This window comes from Propithecus coquereli, unplaced genomic scaffold, assembly GCF_000956105.1.
Source record: "Propithecus coquereli isolate 6110/MARCELLA unplaced genomic scaffold, Pcoq_1.0 Scaffold11, whole genome shotgun sequence".
In the NCBI taxonomy this organism is placed as follows: domain Eukaryota; kingdom Metazoa; phylum Chordata; class Mammalia; order Primates; family Indriidae; genus Propithecus; species Propithecus coquereli.
In genome coordinates this window covers 12,442,569-12,457,221 of record NW_012134969.1, presented here as the reverse complement: position 1 = coordinate 12,457,221, position 14,653 = coordinate 12,442,569, and the positions used below count along the sequence as shown (strand labels likewise).

Genomic DNA, 14,653 nt, shown 5'->3' with positions numbered 1-14,653 from the left:
GGCCAAAAAAGTCACTTCTATTAGGAAGCAAACTCATGGAACTTACTAACCCTAGGCTAAAAGTATGAATAGCTTTAAAAAAAAAAAACCAAAAAAAAAAGGCTTCTCTGTAACATGCTAAAAACAAAATTTTTAATGTGTTTGTATCACTGAAAAAAAAGGCTCTAAATCAATTCACATATGACAAGTTTGAGGAGTTACTTCAGAATATAACCTAAAACTCTGGAATTGACTTAGGAGGCCAATGATGCCCTTTTACAGTTTCTTGGTGTCAACGTTGAAAAAATACGTTTATGTTTTTCCAGGTATAGAGCAAACTCAAGAACACAGGCTTTGAAACCAGACAGTTCTGGTTTTAAACCTCAGCTTTGATCTTACCTGCTATGTGACCTAGCTTAAATTACTTGTTCTCTTTGCCACAGTCTCTTCATCAGTGGCGTGGGTATTAATGACTCCCTCGCAGTGTTGCTGAAAAGCTTAATGAGAGACTACGCGTAAAGTGCTTAGCACAGTACCTGGCACGCGGCAAATACTCAAAACAAAACAGAACTGGTGGCTACTATGCTATGTTCTAACCAGAAATGAAGTGATCCACAGAAGATTATTTTCGTACTTCTCCAACTCGTTAGCTGGAGAGCATAATCGTATCATGGCTATTAACAAGCAGAACAGTATATAATTACTTGGGGGAGGGGGAAAACTTCCCTGCCTCGCCCCAGAAAAGGCAAGCCAGCAGACACTGCCGGTTCTCTGAAATTATTCCCATCCATGACAGCTCCCAAGGAACACAAAAGCACATGTGAAGGGCATTTCCCCCTGCCCAAAGAGGGGCCGCGGAAGCCTTGGCCCACAGTGCTGGACGCGGGAATGACAGCAGAAATTGTCCTCACCTCCTCACCTCCCCTCAGAGCCCACCGGCTCCCCGCCGCCCCTTCAGAAACGAGGGGAGCAGACGCGGCTGAGCCGCCGGCCCTCCTCGAGGACTAAGGGCTGGAGCACAGGCGCAGAAACACGAGCCCGCTCGCAGTCCTGGCGGGCAGCACTCCCGGGCAAGCCGCCTGCGGCCCCGGCAAGGTACCCAGGAAATGTCACTGCCAGGAAAGTGACCCCGAACTGGGCCTAGAGACCCGTCACACCTCGCCCACAGAAGCCAGGTCGCCTATCTCGCCCTTTCTCCTGCTGACCCTCGAGGCGAGAGCGGGCTGGAAGGCAATACCTGCGCAGCAGCCTGCAGCGCCGTCCGAGGCCTGTGGCTCCGAATGGTGGCGGCGGCCAACAGCCGGCTGTAGACCATGGACGCCGCCATTTCTGAGTCCAGCCCCGTCCCTTCGGCGCCGCGCGCAGGCGCAGAAGGGCAAGGCGGCCCACGGCGCTGCAGGCCTTGGAGCGCTCACAGCTCCACGCCCCACCCACAAAGGGGCGGGGCTTAGAGTTAACCCTGCCGCTGCGGTACTGATGCCCTGGCCGACAAAGGCAAGAACTGCCTGGCTGACTCTAAGCCGGGCCTGGCGGGCGCAGAGCCAACTTTGACCTTTGAGGTGGCACTGCAGCCTCAATATCTGACATGTGGCCAAAAAGCAATCTGAACACTTCCTAGCGAATTGCAATGGAAAGGCGACCAGTGCTGTCACTTGTGTGATCTTAACTTCTCTAAGCTTCAGATAGCTCATCTGTAAAATGGGGTTCGTTCAAGAAATGATGACTGGACGTCTGCTTTGTGCCAAACACTGCATTGAGCCTTTGGGATACAACGGTGAATAAAACAGCATTTACGACGTTCAAAGAGAGAACCATGAGACAATAGTTACCAAAGCTGAAGGCATGCCGCTGGAATCACCCATCCCCAGGCCCCATCTGAGGGGTGGAGTCAGCACATCTATTTCTTAGAGGTCTCTAGGTGGATCAGATGCGTACAAAGAGCGTTGACAACCCTGAGATGACAAGCGCCCCAACACAGAATTGACCACTGGAACAAATGACTGGGTGCCGACTCTGCTCGGTAGATCGAGCTTTAAAATGTGTGGAAGCGATTTCAGTGGGCAGTATCTTAACCTAGAAATAGGTGGCCGTGGCTGACAAGCATTAGCCAAGCTCTGGCACCTACTTTTGATGCACAGTGGCCTGATCCAGGAACAGCACCGTGTAAAGAAAAAGTGAATCTAAGACAAGCAGCCTATCGATTTAGGGAATGGAATGGGACTTTTTGCAACTCCCAAAATCTCTTGAGTTCTTAAAGGCAGGACCTTCTTGTGGACTTTTTAGTTCCATTGGCACTAGTGGAGGACTGACCTCAAGGCTCCTTTCACCACTAATAAATACTCGCTGCAGTTAGAAACAGGGAGAGAGAGAAACAGACATCGGTAGTTCAGATGTCTCTTGCTCTGCCTCCTACTGACCATCATAACCAATCAGATAAGATCTGGACAATTTGGCTAAACAGCCAGGGTGTGTCCTACCAACTTCTACTGGGAACACATATGCCATCAGCTATGAATAGAGCATACTGATTGTCAAGCCAGCTCTCTTCTTAAATCAATAAGATAGTCATTGAGCTACCATGTACAGCCAATCATCTGAGCCCAAGACCATGTATTTAAAGGACACATGGGTAAACCCAGAATAAATCAGTGTACTAAAATGAGGTGTAAAGATAAAGCCCTGCTAGGGGCCAGACTGAGTTATCTTTGATTGGCACTCCTCAAATCCTGGTCACGTAGGTGGCCAACTGTTCAAACCGTGTTCAAACAAGGCAAACTCAAGCTTTGCCAATCCAGCTTTTTCTGTACCACACTTCCCTTTTCTGTATGTCACTTTCCTTTCTCTGTTCATAAATATTATCCAGCCTTGTGGCATGTGCCCCCACCCCCAAGGGTTGCTCTGAACCTGTGCTGCTTCTGGGGGCTGCCTGATTCGCAAATTGGGAATCATTCTTTGCTCAGTTAAACTCTGTTAAATTTAATTTGTCTTGAATTTTTCTTTTAACATGTCAATAGATGCCACCTTAATTGGATAACACCTAGGACTAGATGTTCCCTTTGATCTATCACTACATATATTTCCTGACTCTAAGGTGGATCTAAGGAGAGCATAGATCCTGATTTAACAGAGGTTAAGTTTCTTAACACTTGGTGTAAGAAGGGTTAATACTGCAATTCAAATTCAGGTGTAAAAAATAGGTCATGTTTCTCATACATGTGAATATATGGAATGAATTTAGTATCACTGCACCACTGGCTCTCAACCCAGGAAAGCTTTTAAAAAAATATCTGTGCTTGGGCCCCACAACCAAAAACTAATTCAATTGTCTAAGGTGGGACCTAGAGTAGTACTTTGTAAAAATTGCCCTAGTATTTCTAATGAGCACCCAGGGATGACAACTACTCCTGTTTTGCTCTTTCTACTATCCTCTCTGTCTTATTGGAGAGGAACAGTCAGTAAGGGAAGAGGCAGCCACCATGAATGAGCATTGGATTTAAAGTCAGTAGACCTGGATTTAAATTACAGATCCACAACATGCTAGCTCTGTGGTCTTAAGCAATTCACCTATCCAGTCTGAGTCTTTTCAGGTTCCACATTTATAAAAATGGGTGTATTCACTTCCTAAAGCTGCCATAACAAATTGCCACAAACTTGGTGGCTTAAAACAACAGAAATTTATTCTCTGACAGTTCTGAAGGCCCCAAATCCAAAATCATTATCACTGGGCCAAATTCAAGGTGTCAGCAGTGCCATGCTCCTTCTGGAAGCTTTAGGAGAGTATGTGTTCCTTGCTTTTTCCAGCTTCTGGTGACTGCTGGCATTCCTTAGCTTGGAGCCACATCACTTTAATCAATGCCTCCATGGCCACATTGTTCCTTCTCTTCTGTCTGTGTCAAATCTCCCTGTGCTGCCCTGTTATACATGTGACTGCACTTAGGGCCCACCAAAATCCGGGATAACATCCTTATCTCAAGATCCTTAATTTAATCACATCTGCAAAGTCCTTTTTTACTATATAAGGTAACATTCACAGGTTCCAAGGATTATGGCCTGGGTATCTTTCAGTGGTCCTTATTCAGCCTGCCACAAGGGGGCTAATAATGAATGCCCTGACCACCTGACCACAACGTCATAGTTAAGAACAAGTAAGATAAGTATGTAGAAGCACCTTAAAATGTTACACAAATGCAAGCTACATTATGACTGCTTTCCGTGATTCAGCTTTCAAAACCCCCAGTGACATGCTATGACCCTTGCAGCCCTGGTAGCTTCCCATCTGCTCTCCCAGAACATCTCCCTTGAGGTAGAGCCAGGGCCTCCCCAAGTCTATCCAGTCCCTTGTGACAATTAAAAGGAGAATTGACCCCTTTTCTTAAGACATTGTACTTCTAGCTGTTGGAAAATTGACAAAATATATTCTAAAACCTCTCAAAAAATTTTTTGTAAGAGGAATTGAGCAAGTAAGTAAATATCTTAAGAATAGTAGGAGGCAGGTTTCTCTCTATCAGTAAAGGAAATTACAAATATGGAAAGAGAGAAAGTTAGAATTAGCGCTGTGGTGTTCTACAGGAATTAAGTATTAGTGTAAACTGTTGGTTTTCAGTATATAGAGATAGATATAGAAATAAATATAGATATTGTATTAGTCAGGGTTCTCCAGAGAAACAGAATCAGTAGGATGTATATACAGAGAGAGAGTTTTATTTTAAAGAATTGACTCACATGATTATGGAGGTTGGCAAGTCCAAACTCTGCAGGGTGGGCCAGCAGGCTAGAGACCCAGGGAAGAGCCAATGTGCAGCAGGAGTCCTAAGGCCATTAGGCTGGAGAACTCCCTCTTGCTCAAGGGAGGTCAGTCTTTCATTCTGCACAGCCCTTCAACAGATTGGATGAGACCCACTGACCTTATGGAAGGCAATCTGCTTTACTCAAAGTTCGCCAATTTAAATGCAAATCTCATCCAAAACACCCTAACAGAAACATCCAGAATAATGTTTAACCGAAAATCTAGGTCCAGCCAGCTTGACACATAAAATTAACCATCTCAGGTGTACCTATTTGTGCTTGTTCGCTTTGTCCACTAAGAGGGCCTGGGAGCAGAAACCTCTAATAGCAATGAGCACACTTAGTGCCCAGATCTTGAAGTCTAATTACCAGTTTCTGCTAAAAGGAACTAGAGCTTTTTGGAGAGATGGCTGATTACAGGATCGGGCAGGGAAAATACGAGATGAGCCTAGAATAGCTTGTTGAGCCCAAAAGTAAGGATGTGCTCAAAGAATGATAGGGATGTGTCGAAAATATATAGAAGCCCGTTTATAAGAGGCTCCCATTGGCCAATTATGAGACAATTTGAGCAACGAAATAAATAATAGTGGGGTACTGCCCTGCTCCCATTGTTATCAGAACCACACGGGGGTTTCGGCCTGTGTCTAGTCACTCACTGCACAAAGATCCAATTATTGAGACAACAGGGATTGCCAAGGAAGAAAGGAATTTTTTTATTATGAAAGATGTTCACTGTAAGAATGGAAAATGGGTCTCAAACCCATTGTCCCTAACAGAGATCATGGGCTTTTCAAGGAGGAGCCATGTGCATTCGGGCAGGTGGTGGGGAATGGTGAGTCTTCGTGTCAGGAAGTGTGCCCAGGGGCCATCAGAATCTCTACTCTTTTGTCTTCCAGAAATTCTGTCATTTCTGGAAAACAATTTAGTAAAATCATCAAGCCCTACTGGCCTGAGAATCTAAAACATGAGAGAAAGGATTATAAAAACCCATAGGGGTCATTGAAATTCATTCATAGATCCAGTTACACCATTCTCCATATCTGATCACCCTTGATACCTAATCTAATCTAACCTCACCTGCCACCTTCCTCCAGGTGAAGTCTAATCATCCTGGCCTGTCTTTGGCAAGAATCCTGTTAGGTTGATCTGGCCAGAATCTCCCCTTAACCCCACTATTTCCTCTTAGTAATTTTTCATCTACTGACTTGTAGCCTGCTCCTTGGCTATAAATTCCCACTTGTCTATGCTGTATTTGTAATTGAGCCATTTCTATACTGAGATCATTTTTCTCCTGTTGCAATAGTCCTGAATAAAATCTGTTTTTACCACCTAAACTACCATCCAGATCTGATTTTTCTTTGATGCCTGCCCTGTGATCTGGAAGATAAAAAATGTCCCATTCTTCAGAGACATTGTCCAAAGAGAATGGAATATTTAGATGAAAGTAGATGTTGCGTATAGATAGAGCTGGAGCCCATTCTACTAAGCGAAGTATCACAAGAAGGGAAAAACAAGCACCACATGTACTCACCATCAAATTGGTATTAACTGACTTAACTGACCAACACTTGAGTGCATATATAGTAGTAACACTCATTGAGTGTTTGGCAGGTGCGGGGCGCACTGTCTAGAGGATGGATACACTTAAAGCTCTGACTCAGGTGAGGCAAAGGTAATATATGTAACCTAAACATCTTTACTCCTGTAACATGCTGAAATTAAAAAAATAAAAATATAATAAATGTGCTTTATGTTATACTTATAAATTGTATAGGTAATTAATCCCACAAAAAGAAAGAAAAAGACAAAATTCAATTTTTTAAAATGGACAAAATGAAGTTTAACTCTCACTGGGATGTGGGCTATCAAACTTGTGGCTGAATCCTAATTCTAAATAAGCCTTTAAATTCTTCCTTTCTTTAGGAAAGCTTATCTAAAAAGTCTACATAAGATAGTTCCAGCTAGTTTTATGACTTCAAATCAATCTCATTAAAGTGGAGGACGGCTTCTCTTTGGCTTCCAGCCATGTCGCCTGGCTGTTCTACTCTTTGGCCTATTAGTACCCTAAGTGAGGGATATAGAAGTGAAGGCACATGTTCCAGTGTCCACTCTGTCTTCTATGATTAGTAACAGTGCCAGCTGGTGTAAGCCACAACTCTTTGGCTCAGGTCCTGGTAAGTATTAAGAGTTCCAAATGAGGAAAGGTTATAATCCTTGTAAGTATCTAGACTAGAAATGCGAAACAGGCTAAACCAGCAATTCTGAAATTTTTTGATCTCATGGTCCTTTTGCAACTCTTAAAGCTTTTAGAGATCCCAAAGAACTTATTATAAAGAACTTATTACAAAGAGCTTATTATTTTAAAAAGATTATGTGGTCTTAGCTACCAATATTTACCATCTTGATTTTAATTTTACTCAGAAAGTTTAGACGCATTTATTTACTTTAAAAGTAACAATAATAACCCATTACATGTTAACAAAGATAACACACTTTTTATGAAAAATAATTCTTTCCAAAACAAAAAACATTAGTGAGAAGAGTGGCTTAATAGAAGACAGCTAGATACTCATATCTGCTTCTGCATTCAGTCTGTTGCAGTATGTGTTTTGGTTGAAGTATACAAAGAAAATATGTGCAAATATGTATCTGGGAAAGAGGGGAATATTTTATTAGCCTTTTCAGATAATTATAGATATTTTTCTTTTGTACCAAACCTTGACAAGTAGTAGTTTCTTAAAAGATGTGCTACATTGTGGAATCTGAAACCATATCAATGAATTTCTCATTCTCTTTAAAATTTACTGGTGAATGTTGATTCGATCTCTAGCCATGCATGATTTTGTACCAACATGGATTGATAATTTGGAAAAACTATTGGTTCACTGTGTTATGTAGCTCTTTCCAATGTAGACACATTTCATTATGAACTATTTTTAAAAATGACATTCGTTAATATCGTCACTCATCTCATAAAAAAGCCTTTAAATATTAGGAAGCTGTCAAGCTCAGGGTGGCAGATAACAAGTTTCTCAACATTCTAATTTTCACTTGAAAGCTTGAATTGTACCATTTTGGCATCAAATAGTGTAAATTGTTTACCTTGAAATGACAGGCTCACTTTGATCATTTTTAAAACAGTGTCTGCCAAATACCCAAGTCTGAAAACTACAGTTTGTCTGCCAGTCCTCCTTTGAAGTAAAAATGGAGTTCCATGAAAAAAGCAGCTAGTTAGGCTCACAAGTTAATCACACGATTGCTTTTTCTTAAGACAAAAATCATCCTTCCACTGCCACAAAAAGTGCTTTATGAATACTTCCCATCTTGTTACACAGAATATTTAAAAGACACGTGCTTGTAAGTTTTTTTAATGAAATTAATTTTGCTGTTTTATCAAGGACAATCTTAAGTAAAACTACATTTTTTCTAATTACATGTGCCTCATGGTGAAGAATTCAATTACTATCATTATGGTTTGGTGTCACGGCCTTGATTCTTGCTAAGTTATAGCAATTTTGCCCATAATTGTTTTTCATCATCAATACAGGGTAAAAACAAAACAAAACAAAATTATTGTGAAAATAGTTTTGGCCTTGCAAACCACACCTTAAGAACCACTAGACTAAACACTGCAGAAAGAAATAAATTAGTGTCAACTAAGTGTCAACAACAAACACACAAAAAATTGTTTTTATGTAGCAGCTTACAACATAATTTCTCATGCATTACATCATTTGATCCTCACAAAACTCGCAAGATGGTAGGTTAAGCTGATATTATTTTTCACATGTATAAGGAAAAATCCTTTGAGTCAACCAAAATAACTTGCTCATAGTCCTGGTTAGTAAGTGATGGAGTTGGCATTCAGAACCAGACTTGCTGACCTCAAGTGCAGAATTTTTCCCACCATGCCACATTTGCTCTCTGCCCTGACATGAAATAAAGAAAGATCTGCTTCCTTTTTTCCTCCTTAGTATGTTCGTAGCCTGTCATCTGTTGATCCTCACCCAGCACCCACCTTATGCTAAATTTAACAGGAGCTCTAGATAGTAGACAGGATAAGGAACTCAAAAACAGACCCATAAATAGTGTTGAAAGTTTAGGAGATTTTCTCCAAAGGGAATGAAGTACATTACAAAAATTGCCACCACAAAGATGGTAAATAGTGAGCCGAGGACCTCTCAGTAGACTTCTCAGTGCTATTTGATATAGACCATGATGATGCCCCAGGAGCTGACAGGGCAACTACTAATATGCAACCTGTGTTCCCAGAAGACTCCAGGCATCAGAGCCACCGCACCAACCTAGACCTTTCACATTGCAACTGTTATGTGAGAAAGAAACAAACTTCCTTGTTCTTTGAGTCACTTCACTATTTTTGTTACAACAGCTTAATTTTACCTTGATTAATTCACCTTCAGTCCTTGAAGATTTTAGCTCCACTTTAGATCCACTGTTCCTTTCTCCAATCCTAATCCAGTCATAGTTCAACTCCCTTACATTTCATTGCGACTGTTTTGATGAAGACCACCTTTGATTTCCACCTTGCTAAATGGAATGATCATTTTTTTGTCCTCATTTTATTGGACCTATCAGCAGTATTTGACACAGATGATCAGTCTCCTTGAAATACTTTCTGCACTTGGTTTCTGGAACACTATACTCTCCTGGTTTTCCTTCCACTTTTTGGGCCTCTTCTTAGTTTCCTTTGTTGGTTTCTCCACACCTCCCCAACCAAAACTCAGTCTTTGGACCATTTTCATCTTCTAAATGGACTCACACCCTTGGTGATCTCTTCCAGTCTCTTAGTTTTAAATACTATCCATATATTCATGATGTCCACATTTGTATCTCCAACTCAGACAGACCTTTCTTTCCGCAGAACTGTATACTCATATATTCAGCAGCTGCTCACCACCCATTCATCATCTCCACTCACAAGTATAATAGGAATTTTAAGCCTACCACATCTAAAACTTGTTAGGATGGGGACTCACATCTCAGGATGAGAAAGAATCCTCACACAAAGATTAAAATAGTTTTAAAGAAAGAATGTTTATTTTACTTCCCAAAGGTGAGAAGGGCACAACACAAGAGAAAGGGAGGAGAAATGTTGGCTGTGAGCAGAAGTAGCTCGGGATTTTTATGGGGACAAACACAAGAGAAGAAAAAAATAGTTATGGCTGCCAGCTGAAAACAGAAGTGGCTGTCAAGTGGCTGTGTCTGGTTTTCTTTCTTTTTATTTTCTCTGTGAGGCTGACTTATCAGGGTCCTTGAAATGTAGTTCTAGCATGAAGTGCATCAGAGAGCTCGTACTCCTGCTCTCTGTTCAGAGCTCTTCAAGGCCATTTAAAAGAAAACTCCCAAATAAAACAATTTAAGCCACAGGTACGTGATCAAAGGGGTAGTTGTGTTGTGATGTTTCCTTTCAAAGGGGCAATTATGTATTCTGAGTTTATTCCTCTTTTTTTCTGTTAGATTGTTTATCTTTCTCTGTTAGCTAATTTGTTAACAAGGCCATCCTTTCAAGACTTAACTCCTGATTTTCCTTCTCAAATCTTCTCTTCCTGAAAGGAAACATCAAATATATTTTTCCAGTTGCCCTCATCTAATGATTCCTGCACATCCAATCCATCAGCAAATTCTATTAGATTTTTCTCTCTGGAATCCAACCACTTCTCAATATTTACATGAATGCTACTAGTGTACAAGTATCTATGTGTGCTATAAAAGGCATCTATGTGAGTCTCTGCTTTCAATTATTTTGGGTATATAACTATAAGTGGAGCTGCTGTATCATATATGCTCACAAAGACATGCCCACACACACACATACACACACACATCAAAGTAACATTGAGTTTAAAGTGAAATATAAGAAGAGAGAAAACATGAGGAAAGGAGAGGTGTGGTCAGGAATAGCACTGACAGTACATTGGCAACAATCACCACACTAACAATGGGCCAGAGCTGGGTCCTTAAGCCTTTTTTTAAGCAACTGGTTAGTTACATAATTTGACGTTAAGATATATAAACAGACATTGTCCAAAGCATCTGTCCTTGAGATTAAGGTCAGGCAAGAATTTCTTCCATGGATTTTTATAAGGATGCTGTGGGACACATCGAAAAACACTTTTTTTGACAATACCCTTCGAGTAGGTATAGCATTAATACTCCCATAGAGCTATTTCTTACAACCCTCAATTCAAAGGTCAATTCCATTTTAAAAAACAAAAAATAAACAAAGTTTGGGGAGTTGGGGAGAATAATACATAAATAATACAAATACCTAGCCCAATGCAGGAATTTATTTTGGAGGCTGGATTAGCATAAATGCAGTTATTACAGAAGTTTCAGAGGTATAGTTGTGTTTCCAAGTATAAAGATCTTCAGTGGTTCCTTGGCATATGAGACCTCTTTATTTCCCGGCTCCTTCCACATCCTTACATCCTTACCTCGGGAGACTCACTGAACTACTTGCAGTTAAAAGGTTATAGCAGTTGAAGGTCATGACACAGCGGCAATGCACGGCGGCTGTTCCCTTTGGTCTCTGTCCCTCACTCAGTGACTGCCACCTAGTTGACTTCTAGGATTCCATACATGGGGCAATTCTTCTTGGAACCCTTTTCCAACTGCCTCTGTCTACCTCTCATCATGCTCCACCCTCACCCTGGATGAGACAGACCCTGACGTGCTGTGGATGCCTTTTATAGCACATATCACAGTATATTGAAATCACTGGGATATTTGACCTCTTTCCTGCCCTAGACTTGAGCTTCTTGAAGGCAAGGGCTATGCTCTTGATCTTTGGTGCTAAATCCAATGCTGGGAAGCTGGTAGGAAATTAAGTGTTGAATGAATGAAGAAATTTAACCACAAAACAACTATTGTTTGAATGCTGACTCTTTTCCAGGAGCTGTGGATCTGGGCAGCTGCAGATCCAATGTCAATCAGAAATGAACACAGCATCACTGCTCACATGGATTATGCTCTATTTGGGGAGCAGACATTAAATACCCACACCAATGAGTAAATAACTAAAACTAAAATCTGTGCTTTGCAGATGAGAAGCACAGCTCCACAAGAGCAGTTTTAAAAGACCATGACCTAGACTGTTTTTATTCCTTTTGTTTTCTTTTTTTCACTTGTTTCTTTGTTTGGTTTTTAGATGGAAGAGATCTGAATATGATTTAGACATGATGGAAAGAATTCAGGTGAGTGGGAGAAGTTAAATAGTAACAATAAATAAGAGGATAGAAAAGGAGTAAATATAGAGTACGCTTCTTGAGAGAATACCAAGAATCCTTCAGCTCTTGTGGAGGAACTGGCTTGGATGAAAGAAGGAACACCTCTTGCAAGGCCACGAGAGGGAAAATTGAGAGTGGGCACAGAAGTATGTAGGTGGTATGTTTTATAACAGTAAAGTGAATGAGAGTTCTGTCCAAAAGCTTGGATTGTCTCTGAGAGAGAGGAGTCAAAGTTATCTACCAGAAATCAGGCAGAAGCTGAGATATTTGAAGGGATTTGAAGGGTTTGAAGTTTTCATTATAGAGCGCAGGAAAGCAAGTTAACAGAGAAATGTAGCAGGACAGCTGGGCTGTGTTAAGAAGAACCCATCTGGTAGGGTGTGGTGGTTCACACCTATAATCCTGGCACTTTGGGAAGCCGAGGCAGGAGGATCACGTGAGGCCGGGAGTTCGAGACCAGCCTGGGCAACCTAGCGACACCTCAGTCTCTACAAAGTAGATTTTTAAAAAAAGAACCTGTCAAAGGTTGGAGATGGTGACTAAATACTGGCACAATCTGCCTATTGTGTGATTTTTCTCCGGCAGGCTTGGAGGCTCAAGGGCAACCACAGGGAAGGCATACAGTTGTGTGCATTGAGGGTTGGGATTTTGCCAATTACAATGAGGAAGTGGCAGTGGGTCAAGGGTGTTTGGGGTATTTGGTAAGAATGTTATTGAAATGAAGGACCATGGAATCCAAGAGGAGAAGCCTGCTGGATTGGAAGGAGTAAAGGGGAGGGGGTACCAGCGGACTGGAGGACCCAAGGAGATCTAAGAGCAGCTGTAGTGAGAGTGGTTGAATGGGGGGCTGTAAGGAAACATAGCAGCAAGGCTGGGGGAAAGTGGGGTGGTGGACATACCCCTGGACACATTCTCCAAACATTGCACTTCTTCAACAATGCTTAAGATATTAAAATTATGATTAACAGGTATTAGAGGAAGCAGCACAAAAGCAAGGCAGTGAAAGCCAAGACACATAGACAAGTGGTCCTTTTGGCATCCTTGTTGCTCCTCCATCAGCCATTATTAGCACAGGCCCCAATCCACACCCCACCCACTCCCAGGTTCCACCTTCCCAGTGTTGGAACCTGGCTTGGTCCATGAGGAGGGGAGGGCACAGTTACAGATCACAATGCTTAAATTCCTTATTCTGGAGATAGCTGGTTTCCGGTGACAAGACTCTCATGGGATTGGGTGGCAGAAGCAGAGAGAAGGCTAGTGGTCACCCCAAAGAGTCTCTTGTACCGAAACAAACTTAGTAACATGGTATGGTCAAGTGGCCAGAAAGAGGGAGGACTCTGGCCACCCCTGGTTCCTATGTGTGGACCCTTCTGATCCCTGGCCTGCCTAGTCCATGGGCAACATGCTGAGTCCAGTGGATGCAAGGACAGTGTCTTCTCAAAGTGTTACGCTGTGGCATCAGCCACACGTGTCAATCTCATACATCTAGGACATCTTAAGTGAAGAAACACAAGGAGGAAAAAGCCAGCCATATAAACCAAGACAGGCCAAACATGATTTAATGGGATTGATTAATTATTAGACTGCAACAGGTTAAACCATATTAAACCTTTAATTAATTCTGCACAGACCCTTATCCCAACCAGTGACTAAGAGTTTTTGGAGAAAGGCCAGACTTCTTATTTAAAAAAAGAAGGAGAAGTATGAAGAGGAGGAGAAGAAGGAAGGGAGGAAGGAAGGAAAGAGAAAGGAGGGAGGGAGGGAAAAGAAAAGAAAGGGAAAGAAAGAAAGAAAGTCATTTTCTTTGACCATCTGAGTTGCAGTGTGAGTTAAATGTGTGATTTGGTTACAATATATACCATAAAATACTACAAAAAAACACAAGGTGGCTTCTTGAGTTCCATGAAGCTTCAAATATCAAACACAGGGACAGGCTGGAAGGAGAGAGGGAAAGGGACGTGAATGAGTTCAAACCAGAGGCTTGGGCGTAGGAGGAGAATCTAGCACATTCAGTCAGTACAGGGGCACCCAGGGCAGAGTGGGGAGAAGGGATAGATCCAGATACAGTGGGCTCCCTCTTCCAAATCAGTCGCCTGAGTAGGAGTCATGGGTAAAGGAAAGAGGAATTTAGTAGCATGATCTTAACTGCATCATTCCATCCTATAACCTAATTGTATTAGTTACATATTTTTCAGGAAAATAACAGAGCCTGCTTCATAATTCATTTCTAGCAATATTCTCAGCCTTAGTGTAAATTACCTTCCGGTAAAAAGCTGACTCAAGAATAATAGAAGAACTACAGGAAAAAAGTAAACAGACAAACTTTCCTTAAAACAAGGATATACTAGAGCAGGACAAAATAGCCAGTTTGAGTGGGATTCCAGCATCCTCCGGGCTGAGAGTAAGATACTTCTGTGTGAACGGGAAGGAGGAGAAGGGCGAGCCCAGATCCGGCAGGGGAGGCGCTCCTGGGCAGGGGAGGGGCCCCTGTGCCTGGGGACCCCATCCTTCGACTGGGAATCTGGATAAACTAAGGAGCAGATGTAGCAATAAGAAGCTCTCTTGGGTTCTAATGTTGCAATAATTACTGGTGTACCCTGCTCAACTGGTTCCTGCAGAGGGAATTTGATATGTGGATTTTT

General features: G+C 41.9%; 1 protein-coding gene across 1 annotated transcript in view; it reads right to left on the bottom strand.

Annotated features, from left to right (window-relative positions):
* SUCLA2 (succinate-CoA ligase, ADP-forming, beta subunit) overlaps positions 1–1,386 on the bottom strand; it is a 59,677-nt gene extending 58,291 nt beyond the window's left edge. The window contains exon 1 of the mRNA XM_012648505.1: positions 1,217–1,386. Within this exon, the coding sequence (XP_012503959.1) occupies positions 1,217–1,306 (90 nt within the window). The 5' untranslated portion in view covers positions 1,307–1,386. The remainder of the gene's footprint in view (positions 1–1,216) is intronic.
* Positions 1,387–14,653: the final 13,267 nt, after the last annotated feature.